This window comes from Euprymna scolopes, chromosome 40 (genome assembly GCF_053919585.1).
Source record: "Euprymna scolopes isolate OS-2025 chromosome 40, ASM5391958v1, whole genome shotgun sequence".
NCBI lineage: Eukaryota > Metazoa > Mollusca > Cephalopoda > Sepiida > Sepiolidae > Euprymna > Euprymna scolopes.
Window position 1 is genome coordinate 2,211,977 of NC_136521.1, and position 12,291 is coordinate 2,224,267.

Here is a 12,291-nt window from a genome sequence, read left to right on the forward strand (position 1 = left end):
GGTGGGATTTAGCTGCTTGTCGGGGTTTTCGGGGGTATTTACGTCTAGGGGGTACAAGTGCTTGTAGTTCGTCAGAGGCTTCGCCATTAAAATACTCGTTTAAGTACTTTTAGAACAGGAAGAGTGTTGCAATATCTCGTCGATAGGACAGAGTCTGAGGCTTAGATGACAGTCCAGGACCTATCAGGTTTCTGGCTCTGTTTTGAACCCCGTCAAGGAGTGAGAGACTAGTAGCAGATGCACCAGTCCAAATGTGACAACAGTACTCCATACATGGGAAAATGGGGGCCTTACAGATGTACGGGGTACTTTCAGACGTAAATTTCAAGCACGGTAGAAAGAGTGCTAACCTTTTTCGCAGCAGCCTTGCCAATGCTGTCAATGTGTCTATTCAAAAAAAAAAAAAATGATAAAGAACTCGAATGTATATTTACATATAAAATATTTTTATTTATAAAACAATGTATTTTGTTTACATCGAATACTCAAAGATATTCTCAATTGATGATCAGAGAAACTATCGTTGACTGGTAAGAACAGTCCTTTTTACCAGTTGGTGTTGCAACGGCTCTTCAGATAAGAAGCGATCTTGGGGTGGCTGGCGAAGCGGTTGTAAAGAGCCATCAATTTAGGATAGCTGCTGAACATGTTCTGGTTGTCCCTGAACATGTTCTCCATGCAGCAGTAGAACATCATGTCACACCACATCATCTGCAAGAAAAAGAAAAAATACGTGTGAACATATTGGAATTAAAAAAATGAATTTGTGCTCGTAAAGCTGAAATGTTATTGTTAAAAGAAAGAAGCTTTGACTTAGTAGCATAAAATTTAGCCATGTATGTGTAGCATATTTACACTGCTGGCTAAGTTACTTATTTAAGATTAAACTAATGAATTTGATATGTTCATTGTTTTACCCTTACGTCGAAAACTAGAGCGGTGTCATTAGCAAATATATAATGAAGTGCCGACGCGCCATACTAAATATGTAGGAAATTCGAAATGATGCAACTGTAAAAAAATATATATATAACAAGAAGAGGGCACGTTAGGGAGATGATCATGTGAGTGACGCCATAGGTGTAACTTTAAATAAATAGCAGTATATAGCGGTATTTAGAATTTTTTTTTAATTCAGTTAAACATTATATGATCAATTCATAATTAATACTGTAATATTTTGTTATAAATTCATTATCTTTTTTCCTAGACTACCTTGTCTTTTTCTTTTCCAGTTTTAACAACAAGCTAATTTACTTTTCTATGTTTAATTTAAACCATATTACTTTTCATGCTCGCATTTTTCTTTCTTTTTTTTTACACAGTGATCACCACTTATCAAGGCCCGGAAGTCACTCAGGGATAAGGGTTATTGCAAGTACATTACGTTAGTGTGGAGATTTGATTAAGTGTTTACTTAAGGGGTCGGTTCATTAGGAATTTGTTAACGTTGGACTTGTAGACATCCAAGTTGTAGTCCGGTGGGAAGCAGGCAGACGGAACAGAGTTCCACAGGCGTGCAGTTCTAAGAAGGAAGCTTTGTTTCTATGTAATTCATGATTTTTACTGGCTTTGCTTTGAAATAATATTTAATCTGTTTCACGTTTATTTTGTTTCTCTCTCCCTCTCTCTCTCTCTCTCTCTCTCTCTCTTTCTCTCTCGCTGTCTCTCTCTATCTATCTCACTCTCTCTTTGATTTCTCTCTTTTTCAGTCTCTGGATTTTGGCGTTTATTCAGCAGTTAGCTTTTGACGGCGAGCAAATGCAAAAAGTTGGTTAGCGTTTGAGTAACCCGACGGTGAATTATCAGTGACAGTAAAGCTGAGTACCAGATAGAGACAGCAGTGAATTATTAGCAACAATTTTTTTTTAATCTTGTTACGTTCACAACCGATTTAAAGTAGTGTAACAGATTTGATTCCTATAAGAAACCAATAACCAGTCAGAAAAAAAAACGTCGTTATGTTCCTTTAAAGTTCTGAGAATTTTTGAACACATTAATTTTATCATAACTTTTTTTTCAGATTAATTCTATTATAACTTATGTTTCATTGAAGGAAAATTGAAATATGTTTTCAAAATATAGCTGAAAAAATAACCTATGAACTGTAAAAACCGTTTGAAATTCGGTCGCTTGATGAGTAAGAGGTAAAGTTTAAATCAGTTCCAAATAAATAAAACTAACACCTAACCATATATTCAAACATTATCGTTTTCGAATGATAACACACACACGCGCGCGCGCACACACACACATACACACACACGCACACACACTCACACACACTAACACACACACACACACACACATATATATATATATATATATACTCTTATTTATATTTATGTCTCGGAAGTAGAGTGAAAAGCATATCTTATTTTTCTTTTATTAATATTATTGGAATCTTTTCTTTTTTCCTTGTACACATTTTTGTAAATTATTCCATGGATTTCTGCCTTTGGATTATTATGGACCATCTTCTTCCAATTACGGGATCTCCTTGGATTTTACTTGTACAAATGGAGATTCTTTTAACTTTCTTGAAGTTATACATTTGGAGTTTACCGTCACTGGATTTTTTATCTTCCACCAGACTATCCATTCATGTGTAATCACCTTTTTCTTCACCATATTCCCTCTGCTTCACTTTTTTTTTGTTTTCAAGTAAGATCTTTGACTTCCTTGTTTCATCAAATACTTCTGCATGCAAAATCCGATCCCGCATTGTGCTAATTCCCACCCTCTGATGAGAAGGAAACTATTTCATCGAAACTCCGCGGATTAAGGACTATCCATTTATCGAGTGTTTCCTTTTAAGATTAAATATTTTTTAACTCATTTCAAAGTGTTTTTAACATATTTTATTAACTGTTTGCTCATATATATATATATATATATATATATATATATATATATATATATATATATATATATATATATATATATATTATGCATGCTGGGTTAGGCCGATCAGGAAAATCACAATTTGTCGGTGGTAGTATAAGCGATATGTTTTAAGTTTCAGCCGGCCATCTCCGATATATTATACATTAATTATTTTTTTAAATGTTATTAATACTAAAATTAAAATCGTTTAGGGGATGATAGCTATTTATGCGTTCAATACCTGCCCCCTCCAAAAAAAAAGAAACGTTAACTCGAAAATCATATGCTATTCGAAGAAATTTCAATTTTTGAATCAGTATTTTGCAAGCAATTGTATATTTTTAATCATATTTAACTATTTTACGTTTGTAATTTCCTTGGCACCCTACTTTACATACAATTATAAAAACATATACCTGATCACCCATGAAGAATTGGTTTCCAGCATTACGCATACTCAATGTCCTCTCCATGAAAGGCATAACGCGGTTTAAGGTGTTCATATACCTCCATTGCATATAGTTCTGAAAAGAAAAGTAATAAGGACATTATAGTATACTTTTCTATATAAGCAAACATTATTGGCTACATGTGCATACATGTTATAATTGTACTTTATTCTTATGAAATCAGGCTAAAATATTCACTTTAACTTAAGGCTTGAAAATGAATTATACAAATAGATTTTTATATTGACAATGGAGTGTAGAGAAAGGAAAATAAAAAAAATATGACAAAAAATTGAGGTATAAATTATTTATTTTCCTTTAACAATGTAACAGAGCGTATACACGTGTATATCAGTAACATCCGTGTGCGTGGTGACGTCACAGCGAGGAAGTAAACAAAAAGAAAAGGAAGTAAATAAAAGACTGAGATAAATGTGTTACACAGGTGAACCGAGAGCAAACAGGGAAAGACCCTTCCTAAACATGGCCAGATAAAGACAGAACATCACGTGTTCGACAGAGCAGAGCCTTGTAAAGTACATTGGAGTGTGATATAATTTAGAATAAGAGACAAGGAGTTATTCTAGAAAGTACCTGTAAATAAATGTATATTGTTTACATGGAAAAAGAGTGTGTCAAATTATTTCCTTGTCTCTGTCTCCGTTAGACGTTTGCATACAACGTGGGGGTTCTGTGTATGGACATATAACGTTTACGTTAGAACCGTGATGATTTATATTTTTATCCTTGTTTATTTGTTTTGGCGTTTAATGGCCTCAGCAACCATTCTAGAGTCATTTTAAGGTCAAACAGTTTTTTAATGCAGTTTGGTTGTATGAAAGAACTAAGGATCACTGGTTCTATATTTATTATGCGACAAATACAAGATGAACACATTTTAAGTGCGTTTCTGAATTGTTAACCCTTTTGTCTTGTCGAATTAGAGGGACTTATTATTCTATTTTTAGATTTTCCTGTACAGTCCAATTGTTTTTAGGAATAGTAATACCTTTTATTTGTACAGCGGTGAAAAGTTTGTTTGTTTTTGTCGTTTACTTAGAAGAACTGGGATCTTATTCTTCCGAAGTATTTCCATGCAATTATATAGCCTGGGTGCCCGGCGTTGTCCGAATGTTTTTTTTTATAATTTTTTTTTATTACATTTTCACCCCAAACAAGGCACATTGCCACTTTGATGTAGGGGGCTACTATCAGGGGCAGCAACTACTGGGGTACTATGTAGGGATTTGGGCAGAAAGATGTCGGTTCACGTTGCACTTGAACTTCTGCATGTCAGTACAGTTAGGGAAGCAGGAACCTGGAATTGAATTCCAGAGTCTAGGTGTTCTGGGGAAGAAACTACTGGAGTAGAAATATCTTTTACATCTAGGGATCTCTACTGTGTGGGGTTGGGATTTAGCTGCCTGTCGGGTTTGTCGAGGGTGTCTACGTCATGGGGGCACAAGTTTCTGCAGTTCGTCAGAGCATTCACCATTGAAATATTTGTAGAACAAGCAGAGGGGTGCAACGTTTCGTTGATGGGACAGAGGCTGAAGCTTAGATGCCAGTTTAGGGCCTATCAGATTGGCGACTCTTTTTTGAACCATGTCTAGGAGCGAGAGACTAGTACCAGATGCATCAGCTCAAATGTGACAGGTGTTGAGCAACAAAAAAGTGGTAATAGGCAGGAAAGCTCGAAACCGTGGCGCGAAGGTGGAAAGGAAATTGAAAGAAACCTGACGTCTTACCCCTGCTCCATGACGCGACGGGAAGTTCGGAACTTTGAAATTAGTAAAGTCATTCCGACCGATAACATGATTTACAAAAATGGCGACGCAAAAAATACATTTTAAACAGAGAGGTGGGATTTATATTATAGATGAGGGTGTTTAATGAAGTTATGCTCTATACATGGCCTGGCTAGGGTTTTTTCTTCCTTTCTATACTAACTATATTCCAGTTTCCATTCTTTGATAATAAGAGATAAAATAAATCATCGTTTTTTCACACATTATTTCTTTTTGACAAACGGTTGTTATCCCAAAAATATCAAAGACCCTAACCATACCTGTCCCAAACAGTAAGTCGCTATTTAGTAGGTTTATATGTGATGTTATATGCGACTTTAAAAATAAATAGAAGTATGGTTGGGCATTATTCTACAAGATTTCCACTTCTTGTTTATTTTTGTTCATTTTCCGTACCACTTCTCACGCCAGTAACCCACATTTCTATAGCCTCCTAATACACATATATAGCCTTCTGATACACTTATATTGTATTTACCAGCAATGATTCAAGCAAACTATCTGCCCCTATATATATATATATATATATATATGTGTATATATATATATACATACATACATATATATATATATATATATATATATATATATATATATATATGATTAGTTTTTTGGAAAAAGAATTCCAGCAGAGTGCTCAATTAAAAGGAAAATCCAAATTTTAAGAGCGTACTTATATTTTGTGTACAGAAAGTTGTTAGTTGAGACAGGTCATTGGTACCGTCGGTTTCAAGCCCGATAATAAGGCCCGTTTAAGGTATCCTTATCGAGCTCTCTTCAGTTGGCTGAAGAGAGCTCGATAAGGATACCTTAAACGGGCCTTATTATCGGGCTTGAAACCGACGGTACCAATGACCTGTCTCAACTTACAACTTTCTGTACACAAAATATATATATATATATATATATATATATTAGTATTGGGACGATTCAAAAGTTTTACCGATAAAATTACCCGTTCGGCTCAAAATTCCTGATCCTGACAAGGTACCGACTCTGATTTCGATTGCTTAAAAATGTCTAAACATTTAATTATTCTCTATTTTACGTCTATGAAACCACAATAATACTTACATCGTAATTGCTGCAGTTACCCTCACCGCCAAATCCGTAGTCGTTCATGTTGTACTAGAAAAAAAGAAAACAAAAACAAAATTAGAATATCTGTTTATCCATCCATCTATCGATCTATCTATATAATATTATATTTTAGTTTATGTTTCGTATTTATTAATATATTATATCATATATATTGAACCAATATATAGTAATGCTTAAAAAACTTTTTAAAAATGGATCCTGTGCCACCACCGAGAACCGAAACCAAAACATTTAGCTTATGATTTATACTTTCGATTCGAGGCTAATTGTCTGAGCTATGAAGACGTGTTTTCTGCGAGGCTAAAAATTAAATCATGAATCAAACGCTATTATATTACGAACGCATATTCGTCATTCAACCTTGAATTTTTAAAAATTTTCACAATTTTGCACAGATTTTCTCTGGCTAATACCCAAATATCAAGTTTCCTATAAATTCGAATACCCTATATAGTAAGTTTTTATGTCTGTAGACCAAAAACTAACAGAGGAGTTTGGTAGGGAATAATTTAAAACGAATGTCTACATAGGCATACATAAATATATACAGAAATATGTTTGTGTTTACTATAACAATTTCAACCAAAATTTACACGAGTATAAATTATATAGAATATCTGCATGAATATAATTACACGTAATAGCTAAGTAAACATGATTATCCCATAAGAAAACCGAGGACACTAATAGGAATTATTTAAAACGAATGTTAAAAAGAATATGCAAATTAGCTAGATCTTTTGCAGATGAATGCAATTACACAGCCCATATATAACATATTTGTATTTTTTTAAATAAATAGAAAAAATGTTTGTCCACATGAATATCAATACACAAAAAAAACAAATTCATAGATTTATAAATATACGATTAAAACTTTATGCATATATATATATAAATATATATATATGCATACACATATAATATTATATACATATATGTATATAAATATATTCATATGATACATATCTGCTAACACTTTCTTTATCTTACAGAAAGCACTCTCAAAAATCCACTTAAAATTTCTCAAGACGGTATGTATTAATCCATGATGTTCGTCTCTGTACAAGCAGAAGGAACACGGTCATAATATAGAACTAATGGGTTTTCGATGAGGGTGTTTTTTTATGGCATATCAATCCTTTTCGGGTTATTTAAGGCTGAATCCAGGGTTTGAAAAATGTTTTAATAGAATATATATTTTTCTCAATCGGTTTCTATTTAACCCATACTTGGGACCCTAACAGGTACTACTACTCCGGATCAGAGGGGACCTGAGAGCAATGGGTTCGATGAGGGTGTTTTTTTTTCTCTTTTCTCTCTATATTTTTTATCTTTATATATCCTCGGTAGTAATGTATGGTCGTGTGATCCATTTTAAACGATTATTTTGAAACGTGTCCAGTTATTTTACCTTTCTACCTCTTATTCCCTAACCTCTTGTCTCATTTGTGTATTCTACAATTAAACTAGAGTAAAAAAGGAAAAAATATGTTTGAAATGACTTCTTTAATAATTATTTTTGTTATATGAAATAATAAAAAGACATCCCAGTACAAAACCTTTCAAAAAACACTGGCAGGCACATGAACTATATAAGATATATAAGAGCCAGGTACGTCCAAGGATGGAATACTGTTGCCACATCTGGGCAGGAGCTGCTAGAAAGGACTTGTCCTGCCTTGATAGAGTTCAAAATAGACTTCGTAGCCTCGTAAGAGATGTCCTTTTCTCCTCCTTGCAACCTCTATCTCACAGAAGAGATGTTGCGAGTTTGTCTCTGATGTATCGTTATTTTCATGGAAAGTGTTCAACTGAGCTTCAATCTTTGGTCCCCCCTCGCAAACTTTCACAAGAAACACTCGTCTAGCTGTAAACACTATCAATAATTTCCCCCACTCTTTATCTGTGGCTAAACCTAAACGTAGATTCCATGAACAAAGCTTCTTTCTTAGAACTGCACGCCTGTGGAATTGTCTTCCGTTTTCCTGCTTTCCGGCTGACTACAATATGGTTGTGTTCAAGTCTAAAGTAAATAAGTTCTTGATGAGCCGTTCCATATAAGTTATTAAATTTACCAAATTTTCATTACTAATGATTACTATATTGACCAATTTCTACTGTACACTCTTTAACCCTTATCCTTGAGTGGCCTCTGGGCCTTGATAATGTGGTGATGCCTTTGTAAAAAAAAAAAAAAAAAAAAAAAAAACTAGCTTCGCATACAATTTCATAAAAATCGCCCAAACCTTTTCGAATACATTAACATTCCTAGTTTTTTTATTTAGAAAAATACTGAATGCAAACTTATTATAATTAGCATAAATACAATGTTCCATCCATGCGAAACGGTTATCTGATTGTAAAACTCACCCTGAAGTTTCCATTCTTCCAGTGGTAGTACCTCATATAATCGTGCATGATTTCATAGAAGCAATCAGCGATGTAGTCACACCTGAACATGTCCATGGAATTCTTGGGGTAGAAATCTATAAATATAAGAATATTCCAAATTATAAACTATGAACAAAAAGACATTTAATTATTAAATATAAAACAAGAATCAATATTGTCTATATAGTTCTTTAGACGCGGCGAACTTTAAACTGCCAACTCTTTTCTTTAACTGTAGATTTAGCAAATATCGGCCTACTTCAGTGAAGCGGGGTTTGCCAATTCCTTGCGTAGTTCCATCAGAACGGAGCCAAATGCCACACAGCAAGCGATAAAAATATTTTTACCGAGAAAAATATTTGATAAACGATTTATTTTACAAAATAGACCTGTCAACTGTTTACCTCAAGTGTAGACTATATATATATATATATATATATATATATATATATATATATATATATATATATATATGTATACGTATATATATATATATATATATATATATATATATATATAAATATAATTATTTAATTATGATTATCAGGTCCCTTTAAAAAATACTTAAGGATAGCCACTGTCTGTGGAATTATAATTAACTCAATCAACTAGCGCTCCTTCGATCATCAACGTTCTGATCCCCATCTGGCATCAATTGAAATGAATGGCTCTCGTCTTGGGGAGGCCTCACGTTTTGACAGGCTTCTGGGCTTGACCTTTACTCCTGATCTTAAATGGAATACGTACATCAAATCTGTTGCCAAGGCCGCTGGAAAAATGGTCGGATCCTTCTATCGATCCAGTAGATATCTCACTGCTGATGCAATTCTCTATCTATATAAGAGCCAGATACGTCAAAAGATGGAGTACTGTTGCCACATATGGGCAGGAGCTGCTAGAAAAGACTTGTCCTGCCTTGATAGGGTTCAAAATAGACTTCGTTGCCTGGTGGGAGATGTCCTTTTCTTTTCGCTGCAACCGCTGTCTCACAGAAGAGATGTTGCGAGTTTGTCTCTGCTTTATCGTTATTTTCATGGAAAGTGTTCGACTGAGCTTCAATCTATGGTCCCCCCTCGCCAAACTTTCACAAGAAACACTAGACTAGCTGAAAACACTATCAATAATTCCCCACACTCTTTATCTGTACCTAAATCTAAACATAGATTCCATGATCAAAGCTTCTTTCTTAGAACTGCACGCCTGTGGAATTGTCTTCCGTTTTCCTGCTTTCCAGCTTTCTATAATATGGTTGTCTTCAAGTCCAACGTGAACAAGTTTCTGATGAGCCGTTCCACTTAAGTTAACAAATTTACCGAACTTCCATTACTATCGATTACTATATTGTCCTTTTGACTACTTTACACTCTTTAACCCTTATCATTGAGTGGCCTATCGGCCTTGATAAGTGGTGACGTCTATGTAAAAAAAAAACACTCTAAGGCGGTTATTTCTACTTGCCCGTATTCGGCGTTAAATTGTTCCTAATTCTCTTAACTCCCGTGGTAAATGTTTGGTAGACACCAGGCAAACAGAGCAAAAAGTGGCTTCATGAGAAGCCTCGAGTCTCATGACTGGCGTAAGCAGGAGACACTAGTTTCTAGAGGTAAAAATAAATAATAATGATACACATGGTCCGGAGTTCGATTCCTAGACACAGCCAAGCTACGTTGAAGAGTGGTAGGTACCTTGAAACATGCATGTGCGTAGATCACTATTTTAACAAAATAGATCAAAATATTATAATATATTATATTAAATATTAAATATTATAAACATCGCGGATTACAACAAACAAATAAAAACAGGGCGATTTTCTAAGTAAAACAAGCTTCGAAGCGAAGTAGCTATTAACTCTATATATCGGTAAAAAATCAACAAGATATATATATATATATATATACATACATACATATATATATGTATATAAATATACGGAATAAATACTAAAATGGCATCGTGTGCGTATGTTACAGGGAAGGGCTGCCCCCTTTTCATGCAAGAAGAACATTAGATAAGTGTAAATGAAATTGGGATAAGACTAGAATCGGACCCTGTAGACGAAATTAAGAAATAAAATGTTAGAAATTAAGTCTGTTGTTAATTCTTTTAGGAATCTGAATATAAAAAATATCAGCTCAAAGAATGAACAAATTTAATTATATTGTTTCAAACTAGGTTTGTTTAGAATTGAGGATTCGTTTCTTGTTAAAAATGTGTTGTACAAACATATGTAAAGCCACGTGAAATTAGCCACGTTTGAAAAACACACTTCTGACGTCATAGGCAAAGGACATTTCTCTATATTATGAGTTCGGATTTTAGTCAGGGAGCAAGTTAGTTGGCAGTCAGTTAAAACAAAAAAGTTCATGTGTTTATCATCAATTATAACGACTTCTTGTGTAAACCCTTCCAAGTATTATGTGTACCCACCATTATCATAAGTGAAGGATATCCTCTCCTCTCATATGTATTAAAAGAACTGCATCAATGTCTTCTCTCTCTCTCTCATTACCGCCGTTGTGCCGGTTAATGTCTTCCCAATATGAACTCCCACCATTTCTTTATGATTCCTTACACAACACATATGGGAGCCAGGATAAGGTTGTCAGCATCCTAAGTAAATGTGACATTTGTGGCAAGAATAAGATGCGAAATTGTAACACCTAGGTTGTCAGTCCGTGTCGTTAACAACTTCACCACCGTGCTCTCTGACGAATGTGAAATATGCGAATGGGAGGATCGCAATAAAAAGTTATGACCCAGAAAGGGAAGCGCTTTATCAATAGGAATGGCAAGACAAAGCAATCAAATAGAAAATATCATTCTGTCCAGTAGGCAAAACTGCCAGTGGTGCCATTGTAAAAATACAAGCTGTAACCACCAAAACTTTGTTAAAACCCTTGGGTGTAGGCTGGCAAATAGAGGATATGATATGTGTTATTGCAAATTGTAGGGAGAAAAGTACTTACTGTGTTCGCGGGCCAGGTATCTGCAGATGGCCATGGTCTCGGGCATCATGTCGCCATTGTCCATCTGCATACAGGGAAGGTAGTTACAAGGGAAATCTGCAAGAAAAAAGAAAATATAATTAGGTTCTATGATAATTTGTTATTCATTACTGTATTATCATTACAACACTGCCGTATTTGAATATATAGTGAAGTTGCAGTTATTAAGAACTGTTTTAAGGCTTCAGCGCTCACTCATTTCTCGACCAAATAACAAATTTTAAACAATTATTACAGTGTATAGATCACCTTCTCAATTATATTGTGGAAAAAAAGAAGAGTTTCTACTTTTGTTCAGTAAAACAAAAGTTATGATGAATGTATTAGTGTCCAAAATCGTTAAAAAAAAAACTAAGGAGGTGAGCAATGTTTTTTTTTATGATAGGTTTCCGTAGCAATCCCATCGCTTCAGCGACTACTGTTGTTACCAATTCACCGCTCCCGCGAAAAGATGGAAACTAGTGAAACAGAAAGAATGAAAGCATCAAAGAGAGATAACTGAGGTGGTTTTATTGAAATCAGACGAGTGCCGTGCATTGTTATTACATTATGTTCATGGAGGCAAAAAATAAGAATGAAATTATACAAAGAACAAAGAAATTTACTGGACGCCTGTAAACATCGTGGATTACAACAGAACAATGT

The 12,291-nt window shown here is 34.4% G+C and overlaps 1 protein-coding gene across 1 annotated transcript in view; it reads right to left on the bottom strand.

The window, feature by feature from the left end:
* Positions 1-435: 435 nt before the first annotated feature.
* LOC145265687 (S-crystallin SL20-1-like) overlaps positions 436-12,291 on the bottom strand; it is a 16,090-nt gene continuing 4,234 nt past the window's right edge. The window contains exons 2-6 of the mRNA XM_080121746.1: positions 11,608-11,703; positions 8,618-8,733; positions 6,218-6,271; positions 3,303-3,410; positions 436-711 (exon numbers count right to left, since the gene is read on the bottom strand). Coding sequence (XP_079977872.1) covers positions 547-711; positions 3,303-3,410; positions 6,218-6,271; positions 8,618-8,733; positions 11,608-11,703 — 539 coding nt within the window. The 3' untranslated portion in view covers positions 436-546. The remainder of the gene's footprint in view (positions 712-3,302; positions 3,411-6,217; positions 6,272-8,617; positions 8,734-11,607; positions 11,704-12,291) is intronic.